The sequence below is a fragment of the Oncorhynchus keta genome, chromosome 15, assembly GCF_023373465.1.
Source record: "Oncorhynchus keta strain PuntledgeMale-10-30-2019 chromosome 15, Oket_V2, whole genome shotgun sequence".
Classification (NCBI taxonomy): domain Eukaryota; kingdom Metazoa; phylum Chordata; class Actinopteri; order Salmoniformes; family Salmonidae; genus Oncorhynchus; species Oncorhynchus keta.
The window spans coordinates 35,497,822-35,521,158 of record NC_068435.1 but is presented as its reverse complement, the minus strand read 5'-3'; the positions used below and the strand labels follow the sequence as shown (position 1 = coordinate 35,521,158).

Below are 23,337 nucleotides of genomic sequence, written 5' to 3'. Positions count from 1 at the left end.
TCCTACGGGTCTGACTTGGTGTGCAGGGAGAATACTGTAAGAACAGCCCATGTTCTGAATTATGTTGCTGTACATTTCAAAAGTGCTGAACAAATAGTTATATTGACTACGTCCGTCCAAGTTCACTCATTAATGTCTTAATCCAAATTACGGATTGCCTCTTATACGTTCGTCGTCCCCTTATGTCATAGTTTGTACATCTCTATTGTTAGTGGAAACCACATTTGTTAAAGCAAGTCAGCCATATCAGCTGTTTTTTTATGGCAGTAAATTAGGCTGAATTAACTGTTTCGTTGCCAGATAAGGCTCTGCTGATAACCAGGTGTAGCAGGGGTAAGGATTCACTCCATGGTGCTGAAAAGAAAGCTCTGCTGTTGGGACAGCTTTATGTAGGCCCTAACAGATTGTGGGCACAGTTTGTCACCGTTATAGTGCAATTAGTGTATTGTTTAGTATTGTGGCTTTGCTGGCATTCATCTAAGATTTTATATTTTTTGTTATCCCCACCAAGATTTACATGCTAACATCGCCACTGATCATGAAGTACAGTTCTACACAGAGTAGACTATGTTCTTACGTCATTGTAATAACATTATTATATTAATATGCACACAAGAATTGGGTTATTGCCTTAAGTGGGACATTTTCTAACAGACAATGAGAAGAGAAAAGAAAGCAACTCAGACATTTTTGGAGGGTTAAGTTGAAAGTCATTTGCCAATTTACTGTAAGTCCATTCACATATCCAGTAATCAACAACAAAATATGATTTTTATTGAATTGAATATTTTATACTTATTTGTGTGATAGTTGGGAATTTGAGCGCGACCTCACTTTTTGAAAACGTATAAACTTTACCACAGTTTCTAAACCCAGAAGCGCAACATCGCGAGACTTCCGGGAACGCTTTTGAAACAGACCAGTCCAGGGTTTTGGGTTAGAGATGTCAAATGAGAGAAGTGACACATTGAAATCAAATTGTATTGGTCACACACATATTTCGCAGATGTTATTGCGGCTATAGTGAAATGCTTGTGTTCCTAGCGCCAACAGTGCAGTAATATCTAACAAGTCACAACAATACACACAATCTAAAAGTAAAATAATGTAATTTAAGAAATATATAAATATTAGGACAAGCAATGTCGGAATGGCATTGACTAAAATACAGTAGAATAGAATACAGTATATACATATGAAATGAGTAAAGCAGTATGTAAACATTATTAAAGTGGCCAGTGATTCCCATATCTGTGTATATAGGGCAGCAGCCTCTAAAATATATCCTTGATTATCTTTTTGGCCTTCCTGTGTCATCGGGTGCTGTAAGTGTCCTGGAGTGCAGGCAGCGTGCACCCGGTGATGCATTGGGCAGACTGCACCACCCTCTGGAGAGCCTTGCCGTTGCGGGCTAGATGAAGAGATGCCATGTCTGTCTGTGCCATCTTACTAAAATGTCTTAGTTGTTAATTTTCTCAATCTAAAGGCACGACCTGGATTCGAGCCAATATCTTAAGTAGTGGAACGTGTTATTATTACAACCTCGTAAAAGTGACAAACTGACACGTTTTTCATCGTCAAAAACAACTTTATATCGAAAGCTGCTTTTGAGGTGACGGCTTGCACATGCGCAGTTCGGCGCGAGATGACCGTTGGACGTGTCTGCTCATGAGTTTAGCTAGCCAACGTCGCGATGACATCGACTAAAAGCTATATCGGACATTTCTATTAGAGAAGCAGTTTCTGCTTATCTTCATACTGTACTGTCTTTGATTTGACTGCGTTTTCATTGGACAGAGCCGGGGACCGGATGACAGCTGGGGCAGGTTGGCGGGTGCGCAAGGTCTCCAGACAGTACACACCACCACTGGATTTGACAGCCAACAGTACAGTACACTTTTAGGAAACTAGCTAGCTAGCAGTTTTAGATGTCGGATCAGTAGCTTGTCAATTCAGAAGTTAGATAACGTTACTACGTTGACTTGAAACATACAACTGTTGAATAACGACAGTATTGATACGTTTGTAGGTAAACGGCGAGAATGTTGGTCCCTGCGGGATGATGATGAAAAAGAGACTGTGGCGAGTTGTGACAGTGTGCCTACTTGTGTTTTTACCGTGTTGGTAAGTTAAGCCTTACAGTACTTTCACACCAAGAAAGATGTTTTGCATCACTTAGTAACGTTATTCAAAAGTAGTTCGAGGAGATGCTAAAATAATGAACTACAAAATCATAACGTTAACTAGCTTGCTGCTAGCTAGTTTTTTTTTAGTGGTAGCTAGCCACTCGCTGGTAAGTTAACGTAGCTCTATACTTTACAGTAGCTAGCTACTGTAGCTAGTTTAGTCGACTCGTCTGAGATGTCAAATGCAGTTTGCCAGTTACTATACCTAACTAGCTCAATTCAACGGTTCATTTTCCATGTTATTGTTTAGTTGTTTCAGTGTCATTAGCTAGTTAGCTATCCAATTCAGGGTATGTCAACGATCCATCAAATGCCGCCCTCGCCCTGCCTCACCATCCACCAACATTGCAACAAACATGGAACCATTAGTTAAATCAACAACACCCCTATATAATACTGAATAGGACAGCTTTAAAAATATAAAAAAATAGATCGAGTCAAAAAACGGGCACTGCATTGTATGCCATTGCTTTGCTGGGTTGTTGCACGGCCAGTATTGACCCTGAGGGCATGTGTTCTGTTCTGTGAAAGACAGGATTTGACTCTTCAGCTCTTGAGGGGATTACAGCCCACTTAACGTTAGTCAGTCGGCTAGCAGGCTCGCTTCGATTAGGTCTTGACCCCTTGCTGTGAATCCGTTGACACGGTCCATCCAGAGGTGCTTATGGAGAAGAACGCACCAAGTTTACTTTAACTACACATCTATGCTACATTCATACTTAGTCAGATATTTAAATAGCCTGAAGACCTTTCGAGGAAAGTTCAAAGAACCTAGCCTGGTCTCTCACACGAAATGCTGCTCTGTCGTTTGCTACGGTCAACAAGCCGGTTCCGACAGACATTTTGGCTTACAAATCAATTTGTGGAGAACATAGATTGAAATGGCTTGCATTGAGTGAGATACTCATGTGTCCGTGAGAATCAGGGCTGTCTCTTTTGCCTGTGTGAAGCAGGATGTGAAATGTGACACCACTTGAAGCTGATATGTCCCTCCTGCCATTTCATTCGGTCTTCTGACTGTCCAACTCCTGGCTTAACCTTACCTCACAGCCACTAACACCACATATGCCTGGAATTCTTACATTGTAGCTCAGCAGGGGAGAGTGGTTTCGCCTCTGTAGTACATTTAGACAGGGCTTGACATTAACGCTTGTCTGCTTGCCTGGGGCAAGTAAAAAATCCTGCAAAAATCACTATGAAACCAGTTAGGCTACTCCGATCAGAATTGGATCAGTGTCCTCCCAATCTCTGCAGAGAGCGTCAGGGTATAATTATTGGAGGCCTGCATTGACAGGCACAAGCAGTCTTTCAATCATGCAGTTGCGAGATGCGTTTTTGAGATCAATGCATAATTTTTGGTCAGCAAGGAAAATCCTGGAAAAGTCATGGGTTATGCATTGCCTGTGTGTTCCTGTGGGCCTTGCCAGAGGGGAGAGAGGTAAGTAAAATAATGATAGTGTAGTTTGGCAGGCTATCTTGCTAGTTAACTATTTAGCTTTTAGCTTGTATTAATGTCATTATTGTGTCCAATGTCCTAAAAAACTTCTACCGGCACTTGTGTATAACCACAGTTGATACGGGTGCACAGTTGATATGGGTGCACAATCGATACCAATGCTGCATACTCTGGTTATAAAACTGTCTCTCAAGCGCTCAAAATTGGCTAGGATTCTCCGCTATTCAATACTGGCCATGTAATTCTGACAAAGTAAAAAAAAAATAATAATCTTCGAATAGCCTAATTGACAAGTAACTCCTATGCTGTCAAGATCTCCTCTGAACACTGCATATTTTAACCTTACAAATAGATAAACATCTTAGTTAGCTACCTCTCCCACCGTAGCCATTTGATCCCTGGTTCACTGAATGAGGGAATTATTTTATAAAGACATAAAACATATATTTGATTGTAATGTTGCAGGGTGACCAACTGTCCTCCAGGAGTTTCCAGGAGAGCTACTGGGTGTGCAGGCTTTTGCTCCATTCATGCTCGAACACACCACATTGTCAAATATCAGCGGCTCAACAGGACCTTGATACGCTGACTCTGGTGCATTTTGAGCAGGGTTGGATCAAAAGCCTGCCACACCCAGTTGCTCTCCAACTGGAGGGTTGACGGACCTCGTGTTTTATACAGTGGCCTGTCAGTGTGGTATTTTACGTTATGGAGGGTTAAGTGCCTTTATCGAGGCCTCAACGGCAGGATATACTGTGTGATACATGGGATCAGAGACCAGCAGTCTTCCGTCGTCAATACCAGTGACGATAATGAATGTTGTTTTGTGAAGGGGGTTCCGTGCATCATGCAACACAATTTTCAGTCACCTTTTTGGCCCGTGGTGGTAGACCTTTTTCTAGTTAAGTGACTTGAGCTCAGTCCTACTTGTCCAAAGGATGTGGCCACAAAATATAATTTCAAGCCCTGTTCAGAGATCAATTTATAGCCAATGATCTAAAAATAATGAATGAATTGATTTTAAACAACAACAACAATAGGAACTTTCTGTTTGTCATAGACATGAAAGGCAAGTTCCTAACGAGTTCTGTTAGCCAAGCTAGAGCTGAGTGAGACGTTCACATTGATGTGCGCGGACGTTTTGATCAAGAGAGACCTGTAGAAAGTGTGCACATTTTCTGTAACACTGAACATACAAATATGTAAATATTATAGTTATAGTCATTTTATAATTTGATTTATACTATATTTAGAAAGCATAAGTCACTTCAAGCCTCATTCATACAGTTTTGTTGAATAAGAAATACAACATCTAAAATATTTACTATTTTTATCATATTTCTACTGTTTACTTGGCAGGAATCTTGGCCCCAGTGATGTACTGGGCTGTACGCACTACCCTCTGTAGCGCCTTGCGGTCGCAGTCCGAGCAGTTGCCATACCAGGCGGTGACTCAACCAGTCAGGTTGCTCTCAATGGTGCAGGATTTTGAGGATCTGAGGACCCATGCCAAATCTTTTCATTCTCCTGAGGGGGAATGGGCATTGTCATGCCCTCTTCACGACTGTTTTGGTGTGTTTGGACCATGATAGTTTGTTGGTGATGTGGACACCAAGGAACTTGAAGCTCTCAACCTGCTCCACTACAGCCCCTTCGATGAGAATGGGAGCGTGCTCGGCCCTACTTTTTCCTGTAGTCCACGATCATCTCCTTTGTCTTGATCATGTCGAGGGAGAGGTTATTGTCATGGCACCACACTGCCAGGTCTCTGACCTCCTTATAGGCTGTCTCATCTTTGTCGGTGATCAGGCCTACCACCGTTGTGTGGTCGGCAAACTTAATGATGGTGTTGGAGTCGTGCTTGGCCACACAGTCATGGGTGAACAGGGAGTACAGGAGGGGACAAAGCATGCACCCCTTAGGGGCCCCTGTGTTGAGGATCAGCGTGGCAGACGTGTTGTTACCACCTGGGGGCGGCCCATCAGGAAGTCCAGGATCCAGTTGCAGCAGGAGCTCAGCTTAATTTAGTGATGAGCTTTGAGGGCATTATGGTGTTGAACGCTGAGCTGTAGTCAAGGAACAGCATTCTCACGTAGGCATTCCTTTTGTCCAGGTGGGAAATGGCAGTGTGGAGTGCAATAGAGATTGCCTCATCTGTTGATCTGTTTGGGTGGTATGCAAATTGGAGTGGGTCTAGGGTTTCTGGGATGATGGTGTTGATGTGAGCCATGACCAGCCTTTAAAAGCAGTTAGTGATTACAGACATGAGTGCTACGGGTCGGTAGTTATTTAGGCAGGTTATCTTGGTGTTCTTGGGCACAGGGACTATGGTGGTCTGCTTGAAACATGTAGGTATTACAGACTCGGCCAGGGAGAGGTTGAAAATGTCAGTTAAGACACTTGCCAGTTGGTCAGCGGATGCTCGGATTTACATGTCCTTCCACTATCCATTCTGTTGTTAAAATGGTCACGCACTCTGATACGTTATTCAGTGTCGAGTGCCTTAAAATCAGCATTGCTTCTCAGGGGTTATATTAAGACTGTTGGCTATGAATTAAAAGGTAAACACTCTACATCTTACAGTATTTGTGTCTTACCAGACTCCAGTGGCCAAGCAGAGGTAGGTAACTTACCCTATTCACCTCACTACTAGACAATAGACTTGCTGTTGACAAGGCCAAGTTTGTGTTGAAGTATTTTGGCACTGGAGCTTAAGACCATGACCTGTGTCCCCAGTAGAAATGTGACATTGTTGTTAGTGAAACTATTTAAAGCCTTGTTATGACTGACCGTTGATCTGTTGTCCCATGCCAGGATGAACAGGACAGCTGTGACATTGACTTGTCCATTTCCCTGTCACACCGTCAGACTGTCAACAGACGGCATGCAGTTGTCATTTTCTCTGTGCAGCCACATGGTTTTGACTTTGACCTCCAGCCTGGCCAGCCCCCCACAGTGATAAGATAAAATGTGTCTCTCTCGCAGTGTCAGCCACCTGGACGCTACCAATATCACCTCTCTCAGCTCTGACTGCTGGGCAGCAGCCCCCTCTGATTGCCCATGACTCATTCATGGATTCTTTTGAAATCAAGTTGTTTTCCTTCAGATTAAGGCTTGTCCTTGTTGGTATAGTAAACATAGTGACTCTAGGTTACAGGATATTGCCACATCTTAACAGGATTCGGGGTCAATTGAATCTAAATGAAGCCGTTTTCGGGGAGTAAACTGACATTCCAATTCCACTTTTCCCATTACTCTTGTCTCTCCTAACTCGAACTCAACTCCCCTTGCCCATAACAATAACACTGATGTCTTCTCCTGTGTTTCCCCAGGCACCCCACTAAGTATGTTGGCTGCACAGAGCAGCCCCCAGAGGCTCGGAGCATGCCTGCACCTGCTCAGGACAGCAGTGGAGAGGAAGACCCAGGCGACAAGTCCCATCACAGGGTACATAACCTGCCCCACCTGTTGGACCATGAGATGTTTTCATTCTCTTTCTACATACCTAATATAACCAACTTTCCTGTTGACACAGGTTTATTTTAATGTTGGATAAAACAGCAACTAATGTTTCCTTCCTGTCCCATCTGTCAGGGTGTTGTTCAGGTAGAGGAGGGCTGGGGGTCCCAATATGTCCAGTACCTATCTGAAGAGGAGGCGCTGCCAGAGGGAGAGGAGGTGGATACACAGCAGCAGGGCCTAGAGGAGGAGGAGGCGGCGGAGACTCCAGACACAGAGGTGGACGACAAGGAGCATGTCAAGGTATTTGTTTGGTTTATTTAGATCCCCCACATAGCTGTTACAACCCACTGCTCCTGGGGTCCACAAGGTACTGCAATGATGAATCCTAAAGACTAGGCCTGAAAAACTACTCCACCCTGGCTTGCTTACTAGATGTGAAAGCAGACGTTTCTCTCTCTCTCTCTCTTTAGTATAAGTGCAGATTGAGACTTGGATGCTGTCTGTTAGACCTATTGATCAGACATTTTGATTGTTCCTGAAATCTTTTTAGCGTAAAAGATTATACATCACGTACGGCTCAGGCAGGTGGGTGGTTGTCGTGGGCCATCAATACTAAGTTCGGTGTTTTAGTGCCGTGATGATGTTTCCCAGACGTTGGACCTGGAGGATTCTGTAGCAGAGAAGGATCAAGAGACAGCACGGCCAGAAGCACGGCCAGAGGCACGGCCAGAGGCCCGGCCAGAGGCTGAGCATCCACCTCCAGAGGCTGTTGTCACCCAAGAGCAGAAGCCAACCCCCGCCTCTGACCTTTCCCCTCCACCATCTGCCCCTGCCCTCAACCCCATCCCCGAAGACCCCTCCATCACCCCTAGCTCATCCTCTAGTGTACCAGAGGAAATTGTGTCTGATGTCCCTTTGTCAGAATCCAGCGACGTTGATCTGGCCATAGCCGACTGTGAAGCTGGAGAAACCAACCCCTTTGATGGCACCCTCACCAGGTCAGTGTAACGGAGGTGCTCCCGTGGTGAGTAGCCTTACCTGAGGACTGAACCCAGAGAGCTAATGGCTAGGTTTAAATCAGCAGGTTAAGACGGTCAAGTGGTGCTCAGGTTCGTACCCATTTTTTGAATGTCGGCTCTCTTTCTATTGTCCCCCTATGTAGTCTTCCCGTTGTCCTGGAGAACACATCCAATGCCCTGGGAAAGGGCACCAAGACTGACATAGACCCCCCTCCGGCCCAGGCAGGTCAGGCCTTAGTGGGGCTGGCTCAGGGGGCCAACGCCTCCCACATGCTCAAAGAACAGGTAGAGAAACACCAACATTTGTTGCACGGCAATAACGATTTCTGATGCTGATAGTCCCAAAAGTAACAACCTCCAAGCTTAATAATCCCGACCTCAAAGGAAAGTATTTGTGACACACAGACAGTATGTATTTGACCCAGCTCTGATGCTTGTCTGTTGACTGCTCTTCTTAGGGCTTGATCTCACACATCGCCACAGAGACAGTTCCCAGCGTGGCAACCAAGGACCCGGAGGACAACCCCACCTTTGACGAGTGGAAGAAGAAAATGATGGAGGTGGAGACAGAGAAGAGTAAGATAGATGGTGTTCCTGGCCCGTCTCAGTCACTCAATCAATTACTGGTTTTGATTTAAAACTCTTCTCTCTTCATAGCTCAGGCCACTCATACCTCCACCAACGGCGGCTCCCACGCTGTAAAGAAGGTGCAAAAGAACTTCAACAACTATGCATCGGTGGAGTGTGGGGCAAAGATCCTGGGTTCTAACCCAGAGGCGAAGGTATCTATTTCAAACTGTCACCCTCCAAACCTATCTAAAATAGAGATGTTTAGCTTTGCAGATTTTGATGGAAGGATCTTTGTTTCTCAGAGCACTTCGGCCATATTAATGGAGAGCATGGATCATTACATGTTAAATCCCTGCAGCAACAAGATCTGGTGAGTGTGTGTCAAGATCCCAGTAAGAGTTCATGTGTTTCTGTCGCTCAAAAATCTTCTGTCCTTATCCTTCCTGTAAAACCTCCCTGTTGCTTTTCCCCTTTATAACACGGCAGAGTAACGGCAGAGTAGCCTAGTGGTTAGAGCGTTGGACTAGTAACCGCAAGGTTGCAAGTTCAAACCCCCGAGCTGACAAGGTACAAATTTTACCTTTATTTAACCAGGCAAGTCAGTTCACATATTCTTATTTTCAATGACTGCCTGGGAACAGTGGGTTAACTGCCTGTTCAGGGGCAGTCCAACAGTCCAACAGTTACTAGTCCAACGCTCTAACCACTAGGCTACGCTGCCGCCCAAATCTGTCGTTCTGCCCCTGAACAGGCAGTTAACCCACTGTTCCTAGGCCGTCATTGAAAATAAGAATTTGTGGTTAAATAAAGGTAAAATAAAAAATAAATAAATAAAATATAACCACAGGAAGAACAACATCCACTACTACTCCACTCACCACCTACTGTATCCTCATCCCTCAACATCCTCTTTCTCTCATTTTTTTCTCTTTTCTCTCTCCTTTTCTTTCTTTCTTTCTTTCTTTCTTTCTTTCTTTCTTTCTTTCTTTCTTTCTTTCTTTCTTTCTTTCTTTCTTTCTTTCTTTCTTTCTTCTTCAGGTTCATCATTGAGCTGTGTGATCCCATCCAGGTGAAGCAGTTGGACATCGCTAACTTTGAGCTCTTCTCTTCCACACCCAAAGACTTCCTGGTCTCCATCAGTGACAGGTTTGACCTGGGTCATGTTCATTAAAGCTGGTGTCCTTAAATTGGTGAAACTGCCACGTCCGTTTGGGATATTACAACTACAAAGAAGTTACTGCAAATAACGAATATAATAATATAATATTTTTTTTACCACGCTACCGGAGGCTCCTCTCAGTTTCTCAGTTTCACCAACAAAACAATTACATTTTTATACCGTTTAGAAACTGAAACAAAAATAAGTGCTGGGTTTTTTTTCTCTCCAGATATTCTCTCCCTGTCAGTTTCTTCTTTTTGGTGCCTAATGAACACGACCTCAATGGGAATGTCTCGTTCTGATATCTTTTAATCTATCATTTGATACTGAACATCATAAATGCTACAAACAGAAACAGTCACTACTACTGCACTAAGGATAGATCAGTAGGTTGAATTATGTTGGATGATGTTCCGTCAGGTACCCAACCAACAAGTGGGTGAAGCGGGGAACTTTTCATGCTCGGGATGAGCGCACTGTTCAGAGTTTCCCTCTGGATGAGCATCTGTATACCAAATATGTCAAGGTGTGTATGGCGTCCTCGTGTTCCCACTCTATGGTGTCCTCTACTCCCACTCTACTCTTTCAGTTTTTTGGTGGGATAGAGGTACTCTGAATGGGACTTCTTATTTAAATTGAAAGAAAAGATAATCAATACTTGAGTATCCCCCACTTTACTCAAATCCTGCAGGCCTGTGTATGTATGCTGGTCCTCTCATTCTAGAGTAATAGTTTACAATTATACAACGGGTGGGTCTAATCCTGAATGCCGATTGGTTAAAACCGCATTCCAGCCCAGTGTCTATTCCACAAGTTACCACCGGCCAAATCTATGACGCTGAAATTCATTTTTAAACTTAATCTCCACTATAAAAAGCATCTAGAAATGATCTCACATTTCCTTTAGACTAACAGTTCATTTTCAACAGCGGAGATTTGTGTAAACCTTGCTGTTTTTCTCGTATTTAATCTGATGCTTCTGTACCTCTTCTCCGAGGACTGGAGCAGGAATCAGCATTCATACACTCGGTCCTGTTTTAAATGCATGTGTGCATGTTTCTTCTTGTAATTATTTGTTTCTCTTCTCTTGTTTCTCCTGCTTCAGATGTTCACCAAGTACATAAAGGTTAGCCCATTTCTCACTTAGAGGTGATCGGTCTGTGGAGGAGCATGTAGATAGTGGAGGGAATGGAAGGGCTTTGGTGTTAGTCACAATGCTAACAATGGCAGAAGCTTGCTAACTGATCAGCCCTAGCTTACTGCAGGCCAGGTAGCACAGAATCTATACAATCTGGACCAAGCCAATCAAAATATATTTGTAATTATTATCATTCATCTAGTCATGTCACTCATGAGAATTCCATATCATTTTTACTGTAGAGAAGCCCATCCTTTAGGGCAAGGATGTTTGATCACAGCTTCAAAGTGTGAACGCTTGTCGTCTGTCACCCAGAAAAGCATCAACGTTAACAACTTACCTCTGGAATTTGACTATTTGTCCCACGATTTCAATGAGAATTTGACCACCGGCCAAATCCCACCATGCGCCGATGCCTGTTTCCTGGATATAAATGATGTCTTTGTTTCATCGCAGGTGGAGCTGGTCTCTCACCATGGATCTGAACACTTCTGCCCTCTCAGTCTCGTAAGGTAGGCAATGAATAGAAAACACTGAATTAATGGAACGTTTTAAAAGGTAATTGGGAAAATCACAGATAATATAGAAATAACATATAGCTAGCTGTAAAAAGCATAGATTTACTGAATCCACAGGTATTGTACAGTAATGTTTGCCAATGGATTACCATCAAGCTGAAGATGGTGTGTGTGTGGGGGGGTTTAAGTAATAGAGTAGGAGTGGTAAAAATGTGCCCCTAGTCGCCCCTCCTAAACCAGTTGGGGACTTTTGCATCTGGGACTGCTCGTCTAGTGCTGTTGAATTTAGCTCTCTCCAACACCATAGAAATAAGCTGCCTTTTGTCAGGGGCACTGGGGGGCAGCTCTGGCTGTCAGAGATTGCAGAACATTATCTCTTCAAAAAAGTACAGCCAACCAATCACCGACATAGTTTTTCTCCTATAGAGGCATGAATGGTTGTAAAAAATATATAAACTCAGCAAAAAAAGAAACGTCCCTATCTTTCAAAGATAATTCGTAAAAATCTGAATAACTTCACAGATCTTAATTGTAAAGGGTTTTAAACACTGTTTCCCATGCTTGTTCAATGAACCATAAACAATGAATGAACATGCACCTGCTTACAGACGGTAGGCAATTAAGGTCACAGTTATGAAAACTTAGGACACTAAAGAGGCCTTTCTACTGACTCTGAAAAACACAAAAAAAAAGATGCCCAGGGTCCCTGCTCATCTGCGTGAACGTGCCTTAAGCATGCTGCAAGGAGGCATGAGGACTGCAGATGTGGCCAATAAATTGCAATGTCCGTACTGTGAGATGCCTAAGACAGAGCTACAGGGAGACAGGACGGACAGCTGATCGTCCTTGCAGTGGCAGACCATGTGTAACAACACCTGCACAGGATCGGTACATCCGAACATCACACCTGCGGGACAGGTACAGGATGGCAACAACAACTGCCCAAGTTACACCAGGAACGCACAATCCCTCCATCAGTGCTCAGACTGTCCGCAATAGGCTGAGAGAGGCTGGACTGAGGGCTTGTAGGCCTGTTGTAAGGCATGTCCTCACCAGACATCACTGACAACAATGTTGCCTATTGGCACAAACCCACCATTGCTGGACCAGACGGGTCTGGCAAAAAGTGCTCTTCACTGACAAGTCGCGGTTTTGTCTCATCAGGGGTGATGGTCGGACTCGCGTATATCGTCAAAGGAATGAGCATTACACTGAGGCCTGTACTCTGGAGCGGGATCGATTTGGAGGTGGACATGACCCTCCAGCATAACAATGCCACCAGACATACTGCTCGTTCTGTGCGTAATTTCCTGCAAGACTAGAAAACAAATGTCAGTGTTCTGCCATGGCCAGCGAAGGGCCCGGATCTCAATCCCATTGAGCACGTCTGGGACCTGTTGGATCTGAGGGTGAGGGCTAGGGCCATTCCCCCCAGAAATGTTTGGGAACTTGTAGGTGCCTTGGTGGAATAGTGGGGTAACATCTCACAGCAAGAACTGGCAAATCTGATGCAGTCCATGAGGAGGAGATGCACTACTTAATGCAGCTGGTGGCCACACCAGATACTGACTGTTACTTTTGATTTTGACCCTCCCTTTGTTCAGGGACACATTATTCCATTTCTGTTAGTCACATGTGGAACTTGTTTAGTTCATGTCTCAGTTGATGAATCTTGTTGTTTGCTGAAAATTAACACAGTTGGCAGTGCGAGGAGATTTTATTTTTTTGCTGAGTTTAAATAAAATGTTTTTTTAAAGGAAAGTGGAAAATAATGTACCAAATCCAATCACTAGGGAGCATAGGGGGTCATTATTGTAAGGGACCAAAGACTCAACCATGCATACACCCTTGATAATGACTACATTTACATTTTATTCAGAATGATTTACAGTTAGTGTATTCATCTTAAAGTAGCTAGGTGAGACAAGCACATATCACCGTCATAGTAAGTACTGTGGGTTTGTAGTATTTCCAAGTCCCAGTTGGATGGTAGATACCCTGCAAGACTGGAAAACCTTTTTGGTTTAATAATAATAATAACCTTTTCCTTTAGGATTCTTATAATAACCTTAACTATTATTCAACCTACTTGGTGTGTTATTACTGGGCTACTGGCGTCTCTCTGTCTTCCCTCTAGTGGCTCCTTCGAGAGTATAACAGCTCTTCACCAATATGGCCACCAGTCAATGTAGGCCATTCTTTGGCAATCCTCAATCTCATTCAAAAACACAACTATGTGAGATGGCTTAAGAGTGGTTTCTCTCCGCTCTGTTGAAGGGTGTTTGGAACGAGTATGGTGGAGGAGTACGAGGAGATCGCTGACCCCCTGGACAGACCAGAAGACCAGGATGGCGACCAGGATGACCACCTCGGTGAGAGGAGAGCCTCCTCTTCTACAGTAGCTTGAATACCTGTCAATCACAATCACTGTGACAGTGAATGCTAGATAAGATATGACACATTGACCAATGGTCATTTATATGTTAGATGTACACAACAACAGTTTCACTTTCATATGGAGAACCTGGTGTAATATAATGTGAACGTCTGAAGTCCCGAAGCGACTCTACTGCAGGTTTTATTCGTACATGTTACCGCTCACCTTTTGAACTGTTTGGATGACTGATGTTGGTAAGTGTAGTGTTATAGCTCTGCTGTGTGACCCTCAGATTATCCTTCTGGATATGTCCCTGTAGAGGACGAGGCGTCTAATGACCTCATAGGATCAGCCAAGGGTGAGTTTACCGACACCGTACAGCCAGCTAAATATCCTGTTACACCAGTCACACAAATATGGTATCAAACTGTACATCAATATTGAAAGAATGTGATGTGTCATACTTGAGTTGCTCTCCTTTGGCGAAGCCAATGTGGAGATTGATTCAGTGACTGGGATAAGTATTCACTAATGGGCTGTCCTGTTGTTCCAGATGTCATTCTGAACATGGTGAACAACATTAAAGTCAACGTGCTGGGAGGAGGACCAGGGGAAGGGAACTTCTCAGGCCAGGCAGTGAATATGACTGCCAGTGAATCTTCATCTGACCCCGACACCACCTCCGCCGTCAGCCCTGTGTAAGTACCAGCCAACCAATCACTTCTTCACCTAGTCTTTTACTTTATCTACATGTACAATTATCTCACACATCTTGTCATTTTAAAACTTTTTATTTTTTAACCAATGACATTTACCAGGATAAATTAGAGGCAACTCTGTCATTAGTAAGACTCATTCGAGTCTTGCATCTTTCTGCCTAGCATGTACTGTGCTTGGATGTGCATGATAATGTTGTTTTGCCGCTGTAGTAGCTTATGTCCCAGTCTCTCTGTTCCAGGCTTGACATTGTAGGCGTTGAACAGTCTGAGGTACCAGAACACCCTGTCACTACCACAGAGGATCACACACCAGAGCCCCCTACTCCAGAACCCCCTGTCACAGAGGAACCCAAACTAAAGAATCTAACTGGGGAGGAGCCGGTTGTGACTCCTATAGAGGGGGAGGTCCAGTCCATAGTTACCATGCTGGAGAAGGAAGAGGAGGAGAGGGACAGAGAGGTGCACCATTGCCCTTGCCTCCGACAGCAAGAAAGCCTTGACTACTGTGGCCTGTCTTCCTCCTATCCTTGCTCCTGCTCAGCCTCCTTCCAGGAGTACCTCCTCCACCAGTGTTTCGTTCAAAGGACCTGCACCAGCCAGGAGAGGGAGCCAGATGCACCCCCAGTCTCAGGAACCAGCATCGCCCCGTCACAGCATCTCACCATCTCCCCCACGGCCACTCAGACCCCACAGCAGCCCCACACTCTGGGGGAACAGCCTCAGGAGAGAGAAGCCAGCTCTGTCCTTGGGGAGAGGGCAGCAAGTCCCACTCAAGCCCTGCCACACCTTCCATGGGTTGAGACGGAGGCAGTGGGAGAGAGAGAGCCCAGCACTGAGCTGCCCCACCTGGAGCCCAGCCAGACCTCCACCCTGCCCAGGCCCAGCTCCACCGACATTGCCAGCTCTGCCACTAGGCCCACCCCTACCATGGAGCCTTCTCACCAGGCCTCCTCGAAAGACCTGCCCGGGCAGAAGCAGCCATCCACTGGGGCAGAGAATAACCGGGAGGTGCAGCAGGAGGAGAACAGACAGCCTTTTCCCACTGTCACCACCACCACCTCCTCCAGCCCCTGTGGCCCACTAGAGCAGAGTTGGAGAGCCCCTGTAGAGAGGCCCTTTCCGGACGTCCAGCCTGCCAAACAAGACATCCCGGTCATCCACACCCCACATGTGGCCGATCCCCTCCCCACTGTCTCCACCCCCACAGTCTCCACCCCCACAGAGCAGCAGCAGCAGCCTCCCGCCCCCACAGCTGAACCAGAGAGTGCTGCTGGCAGTGGCAACACTACTCCTGGGGAGTCCCACTCTGTCCCCGTCGTGGTTATGACAGAACCCCCCTCGCGTGGCCAGGCTGTCGCAACGGAAACCAAGGGGGAAGCAGAGCTTGTGGAGGACATCCTCTTCACCTCGTCGCCCAATGGCAACGGGCAGCAGCTGCTTCCCCCACCCTCCCCCTCGGACTTCTACGCAGAGCTCCACAAACCCACGGAACAGGCGAACGGGAACCCGATGCACGGCTCCACCAGCCAGAAGGAATCTGTGTTCATGAGGCTCAACAACCGCATCAAGGCCCTGGAGATGAACATGTCACTGAGCGGACGCTACCTGGAGCAGCTCAGTCAGAGGTATGGGCCCTCTGAGGTTGATGGCTCGTACTAAGCATTGTGCATCATCCAGTCAGCCTTTGTTAAAATGTCCAATGTCAAACAGTGAAACGCTGTTGAAATGTCCAGTGCTTTCAATTCCATTTGAACACAGTCAGTCCGTTGAAGGTTTAGATGGTGATGTTTTGTCATTGTATTGAAGGTACCGAAGGCAGATGGAAGAGATGCAGAGGGCTTTCAACAAAACCATCATCAAACTGCAGAACACATCCAGGATAGCAGAGGAGCAGGTGGGGAGTGGAGGGCCACCTTCAATGTGTTTGTATAGAGTGTTACATACTACGCAGCCCATCTTAAGATGGAATCTCGCACCGTTTTGGCCTTTTGAATAATGAGAATGTCGTGTGAAAGGCTCTGGTTGGATGTTAATCAATCAAAAATCAAGCTGTGATTGGCAATGTATGGGAATGTGGCTTGTGAGAGTGTTTGTGATTGGCCCAACTCATTAGTTTCCTGGATCCCTATAGGACCAGAGACAGACGGAGTCCATCCAGTCGTTGCAGGGCCAGCTGGAAGACATCACACAGCTGGTTCTCAACCTGTCTGTCGGAGTCAGTCAGCTGCAGAGCCAGGTAGATACTGCATAACTAACCTAGCCTATTGAATACAGCAGGGTTGGGGTCAATTTCAAGTCAGTCAATTTGGTAAGTAAACAAGTCCTATTCTTCATTGCTTTTGAACAAGGAAGTTTGGCCTCCTGAATTGACATGGAATGGATCCCTAACCTGGAACGCAGCAGTATTCAAATGAATTCTATATTTCTTTAAAGTCTTTATCAACCCACACCACATGGCTGCACTGTGTTAGTTTTGCTCTGCCTATGTTGTAGGTGTCTGAAAGGCAGAGTTACCTCCTGCTGTGTCTGGTGTTGTGTTTGTTCCTGGGGTTGCTGCTGTGTGTCCAGCACAGTCGCATGTCTGCCATTGATCCTCCCTCCACAGACCCAGCGCCTCCTATACCCAAGAGCTACAGCTACTGCTGCCCAGAGAGGTATCTACACTAGGGGGGGGGGGTGACACACACCGTTGTTTGTGCTTATGTACTGCTTACGGACGTGTTATGAAGTCCTAATAAAGGTACCCTTGAACTGGAGTTATCCCATCCAAGGGACACCACACATTCGCCACACACTCACATTGTTGAGACGCACATTGTGTCATCAGGATACTGTGTTTTAAGTTTTGTCCTAATCGAACTAACACATCTGTTCCTCTCAGGCGTTTCTGGGAATATGAAGACATGAGCTTGAAGAGAGGAATGTCATATCCTCTCCTGCACTCGGGCTCCTTCCAGGTACCCACCACTGAAGGCAAGTTTACCTATGACTATGTTGTGTGTAGTGTTCTGCCTTGTGATTTCTTTGTTGCTGGTGAATATAAATATAGCTTGACTTTGTCATTTTATATTTATGATCGTTTTTGTTTTGCTGATTGATTAATATTGTTTCAACAGTAAAAAAAAAAAAATGTACTTGGTTTCCTCCTTGTGCTCGCAGGTCCAGAGTCACCACACACTGTTGAACCATTGAGTTTTCTACCAGCTAATAAAAAGGTATGGATGGAATAGTGTCCCTATCTCAAGGAACGTCTCTCTCTCATACTCTCAGAGTATAACTGTCTTATGAACATGATGTCTCATCGCCAACCTCGACAAGTCAAATCTCCGGCTCCTCAACCTTTCCACCCTCTGTCCCCAACCCTTCTCCCTCTGCAGAAGAAACGGAGTAAGATGAAGACTGTGGAAACCTTGAAATGCACTGCACTCTGCGCTCCTCTGCTTGCTCACGGAGCACCCGTATGTAATGGTGGCACCACAGACCCTACACCCCGCATGGGGCGTCTCAGCCACCACGCCTTCATGGACCCCCCTTCCGGGGGCAGTTCAGAGAGCTCCTCCCAGTCGGACGAGCCCTCCTTATGCGGCCTTGCCTCCACCTCCTGCACTCGCCTCTGTGACGGCCTGCACCCGCCCAGGGGCAGGGCAGAGAAGCGGGCGTTCAAGCGGCATCGCTCCAAGCCTGGGTGCGTGGTGGTGGAGGATCTCCTGCAGGCCCCACAGAGAGATGCAACACCCATAACTCCCACCCTGCAGGACCTCATGGGGGGAAGGAAGGAGCTGTCTGCAGGGATGTTGGGAGTGACTGCGCTCTGAGGTCCTGTCGGACCTAGACTAAATTCTCCTCGTGTCTGCTCCTCCTGAAAACCGACTCTGGAACAGTCACCCCCTGAAAGGAGGGATGTTGTCATCCTTTTATACACAGGAAGCTTTAGGTCAGGAATAAGACAATCCCTATTCGTCCACCTCCCAACCAGTATGTTATGTTCTGTCCATGTTCTCTGTTGAACCTTTGTCAGGCTCTGATGTTTCTTTCTTGCTTTGACCAATGGAAAAAAATATATTTTCCATCTGTCCTTCAAAATGTTGTTTTTCGTTGTTGTAAATACTGTCAACCCTACAGCTGCGCCATGTAACAATCAAACCTGCAAATAATAGCCAATGTCAATGATGGGCTAAAGGAATATTTAAAAAAAAATATATATATATATATATAGTTTTGAAGATGCTTTTACTGGGGAATGGCCGGTCTAGACACATCATTCATAGAAACAGTAGTGTCTTCCTGTACTGTATCCAGATCGATTCTCATTCTCTGAAGTTGAAACCTTTTTACAACTGTTATGCTTTTACCAGCCCAGCTGCCACTTCTACAGTACACAGGGATGCAAGACCGCCTACACTGAACAAAAATGTCAACGCAGCATGCCACAAAGATTTCTGAGTTACAATTCATATAAGTAAATGAGTCAATTTAAATCAATTCATTAGGCTCTAATGGACTTCACATGACTGGGTATACAGATATGCATCTATTGGTCACAGATGCAGTACCAGATAAGTTTGGACACCTACCTTTTTCAAGGGTTTTTCTATATTTCTACTGTTTTCCTACATTGTAGAATAATAGTGAAGACAAAACTATGAAATAACACATATGGAAGCATGTAGTAATCAAAATATATTTTATATTTGAGATTCTTCAAAATGGCCACCCTTTGCCTTGATGACAGCTTTGCACACTTGGCATTTTCTCAACCAGCTTCATGACGTAGTCACCTGGAATGCATTTCAATTAACAGGTGTGCTGTTAATTTGTTGAATTTCTTTCCTGAATACGTTTGAGCCAATCAGTTGTGTTGTGACAAGGTAGGGGTGGTATACAGAAGATAGCCCTATTTGGTAAAATACCAAGTCCATATTACAGCAGGAACAGCAGAGAGACACAACAGTCCATTACTTTAAGACATGAAGGTCAGTCAATGAGGAAAATGTCAAATGTGATTTATTTAGAATTCAAGGCACACGTATTAACCAGCATGGCTACCACAGCATTCTGCATTAATACGCCATCCTATCTGGTTTGCGCTTAGTGGGACTCATATGTTTTTTAACAGGACAATGACCCAAAACATACCTCCAGGCTGTGAAGGGCTATTTGATCAAGAAGAAGAGTGATGGTGCGCTGCATCAGATGACCTGGTCTCCACAATCACCCAGTTGAGATGGTTTGGGATGAGTTGAACCACAGAATGAAGGAAAAGCAGCCAACGAGTGCTCAACATATGTGGGAACTTCTTCAAGACTGTTGGAAAAGCATTCCAGGTGACTACCTCATGAAGCTGGCTGAGAGAATGCCAAGACTGCAATGCTGTCTTCAAGCCAAAGGGTGGCTACTTTGAAGAATCTGAAATATAAGAGATTTTGATTTGTTTAACACTTTTTTTGGTTACTACATGATTCCATGTGTTATTTCATAGTTTGGATGTCTTCACTATTATTCTAAAATGTAGAAAACAGTAAAATTATGAAAAACCCTTGAATGAGTAGGTGTGTCCAAACATTTGACTGGTACTGTATATACAGTGCATTCTGAAAGTATTCAGACCCCTTGACTTTTTCAACATTTGTTTAGTTAAAGCCTAATTCTAAAATTGATTCAATTAATTAGTTCCTCATCAATCTACGCACAATACCCCATAATGACAAAGCAAAAACAGGTTTTCAGAAAATAGAAATACCTTATTTACATAAGTGTTCAGACCCTTTGCTATTATGAGACTTGAAATTGAGCTCAGCTGCATCCTGTTTCCATTGATCATCCTTGAGATGTTTCAACAACTTGATTGGAGTCCACTTGTGGTATATTCAATTGTTTGAAAAGGCACACACCTGTTTATATAAGGTCCCACAGTTGACTGTGCATGTCAGAGAAAGAACCATGCCATGAGGTCGATGGAATTGTCCGTAGAGCTCCGAGACAGGATTGTGTCGATGCACAGATCTGGGGAAGGTACCAAAAACCGTCTGCCGCATTGAAGGTCCCCAAAAACACAGTGGCCTCCATCATTCTTAAATTACGTTTGGAACCACCGAGACTCGAGAGCTGGCTGCCCAGCCAAGCTGAGCAATCGGGGGAGAATGGCCTTGGTCAGGGAGGTAACCAAGAACCCAATGGTCACTCTGACAGAGTTCCATAGTTCCTCTGTGGGGATGGGAGAACCTTCCAGAAGGACAACCATCTCTCCAGCACTCCACCAATCAGGCCTTATGGTAGAGTTGCCAGACGGAAGCCTCTCAGTAAAAGGCACATGACAGCCCGCTTGAAGTTTGCCAAAAGCCACCTAAAGGACTCTGACCATGAGAAACAAGATTCTCTGGTCTAATGAAACCAATATTTTACTCTTTGATCTGAATGCCAAGCGTCATGTCTGGAGGAAACCTGGCACCATCCCTACGGTGAAGCATGGTGGTAGCAGCATCGTGCTGTGGGGATGTTATTCAGCGGCAGGGACTGGGAGACTTGTCAGCATAGAGGGAATGATGAAGGGAGCAAGGTACAGAGAGAGATCCTTGATGGAAACCTGCTCCAGAGCGCTCAGGACCTCAGACGGGGGTGAAGGTTCACCTTCCAACAGGACAATGACCCTAAGCACACAGCCAAGACAATGCAGGAGTCTCTGAATGTCCTGAATGTCCTCCCCCAATACAGGTGTGCCAAGCATCATACCCAAGAAGACTGAAGGCTGTAATCGTTGCCAAAGGTGCTTCAACAAAGTGCTAGAGTAAACTGTCTGAATACTTATGTAAATGTGATATTTCTTTTTTTTGTGCACACAAAATAACCTTTTTTTGCTTTGTCTTTATGGGGTATTGTGTATAGATTGAGGGATTTAAAAACAAATGTAACAAAATGGGGGGTCTGAAGGGGTCTGAATCTGTTTGTTGAGAACGCTCTAATGCAATTACTATTTTACATTCTGATTCCTTCTTTTAATTGGGATTTATTCAACCCGTATGCAAATGCAGTTGCATTATTTTTACGCCATTCCATAGAATCCTGGGGTCATCGACTACACTTCTATTGATTATCATTAATTAATTTAAAATGTATTCCAGAATGTAGTTTTTTTTTCTCGTGGCTCTTTTTAGGGGAATCTGAAATGTGCAGTTGGCAGTAGTAAGCGTGGTGATCAGATGAGCGCATATGTTTCTATTTTCTTAATTGTAGAAGATACAGGTGGCAGGGTAGCCAAGTGGTTAGAGCGTTGGACTAGTAACTGGAAGGTTCAAACCCCCGAGCTGACAAGGTATGAATCTGTAGTTCTGCCCCTGAACAGGCAGTTAACCCACTGTTCCTAGGCCGTCATTGAAAATAAGAATTTGTTCTTAACTGACTTTCCTGGTTAAATAAAGGTAAAATAAATAAAAAGATAATATAAATTACATTCTCGAAAGAATGGTTTATGCCTATTTGAGTAGAAAGTGTACTCTCTTGCTTTTGGAGTATGTCTTCACCAGGCATCAATGGGGTTGTAATCAGACATGTTGGAGAGCCTTTGGTTGCGTGCGGATTGTAGGTTGTCTTATTAGATGCGTCCTGCATGTCCGTCCCAACAACCATTTAGAATCCAGTTAATTCTAAAAATATGCTGTTCAGTGACTCAAAAAAACAACATAGGATCATATGTTTTTGGATCATACATATGAATAAAGGCAATTTTATTTCCATTATGGCTACAGTTAAGGAAAGTGATTCTGCCTTTCTTTTATTCGCTTTTACCCAAGATGGTGATTTTGAGTTTGTGTCATTATGATTACACCTTTTCGTTTTTTTGTTTGGGGCTGATGAAAAAAAAACAGCCAGTTTGTACAAATGGTTCTCTATTCTATGTGCGTCTTTTTGTAGCGGGTGTGTTTCTTGGAGCATTGCTGTGTCAATATGGTTTAATGCTAGGATATCAAGACTGCTGGAATGTTTGATAGGACAATTTAGTCCTTTCAAATTCCAAATTCCAAGAGAGAATAGCGTGGCTGTTGTTTTTGAAAAAGGAATGTTACGTTATATAATTGTTATCTTTAGTGTTGATAAGCCCATGGATTTGTAACAAAAAGCAAGGACCCACACGGAATCTCATCCATGGGTTGTTTCCCACCCAGAATGCCTGGCCTTTTATTTATTTAATCATTTTTAGAAAATGGCTGTAACGTAACAACATTTGGAAAAAGTCAAGACTTTAGGTCTTAACTATTTTATTATACGATAGTTAATTATTTTTCTTATTTTAATACAGAATTGCTCTGTTTGCTGTCATGATAATGACAAAGTAATGAAGTTCTATTTCGATTTTTTTATTTTTATTTCCTTGAATATTCATAAAAAGTCTATCTTCAAGCTCTGCTGATATAGTCCCCAACCACTGAAAAAGTTTTTGCTGTGACACAAACACAATTTTCCTGTTGTCTCCTTGTTTTAGTCAATTACAAAACTACATTTAATTAAGAAAAGTACAACTTGTGTAAAGATGACTGCAACATTGCCTGCTCCAGAGCGTTCTCACTACTTTAAAAAACGTAATATTGTAAGGCTTCCCTTATGCCCCTTTTCATGACGGTGCTAGCAGCCAGGTGAGTGGGTGCTAACTCGCTACCGACCAGGACATTACGCTAGGCAAGACCAATAACACAAACAAATTGACTATACTAAACAAGTTAAATATCTTACCAGTGATCA

The 23,337-nt window shown here is 44.4% G+C and overlaps 1 protein-coding gene across 4 annotated transcripts; it reads left to right on the top strand.

Moving 5' to 3' along the window:
- Positions 1 to 1,424: 1,424 nt before the first annotated feature.
- Positions 1,425 to 22,334, top strand: LOC118394849 (SUN domain-containing ossification factor-like). Of its 4 annotated transcripts, none has more exons than XM_035788438.2 (23): positions 1,425 to 1,834; positions 2,030 to 2,124; positions 6,975 to 7,089; positions 7,237 to 7,404; positions 7,735 to 8,102; positions 8,267 to 8,408; positions 8,582 to 8,699; positions 8,781 to 8,905; positions 8,996 to 9,063; positions 9,732 to 9,839; positions 10,273 to 10,378; positions 10,958 to 10,978; positions 11,447 to 11,502; positions 13,786 to 13,880; positions 14,178 to 14,243; positions 14,439 to 14,583; positions 14,844 to 16,229; positions 16,411 to 16,498; positions 16,736 to 16,840; positions 17,098 to 17,258; positions 17,486 to 17,577; positions 17,764 to 17,819; positions 17,982 to 22,334. In XM_035788438.2, exons 1-23 carry the CDS (start codon positions 1,811 to 1,813, stop codon positions 18,417 to 18,419), a joined length of 4,146 nt encoding a protein of 1,381 aa, XP_035644331.1. In that variant the 5' UTR covers positions 1,425 to 1,810; the 3' UTR covers positions 18,420 to 22,334. The 4 variants fall into 4 exon arrangements, with proteins under 4 accessions (XP_035644331.1, XP_035644336.1, XP_035644334.1 ...); XM_035788443.2 differs by having other exon boundaries at positions 1,425 to 1,886; XM_035788439.2 differs by having other exon boundaries at positions 1,427 to 1,834; positions 7,756 to 8,102.
- The last annotated feature ends 1,003 nt before the right edge of the window (positions 22,335 to 23,337 follow it).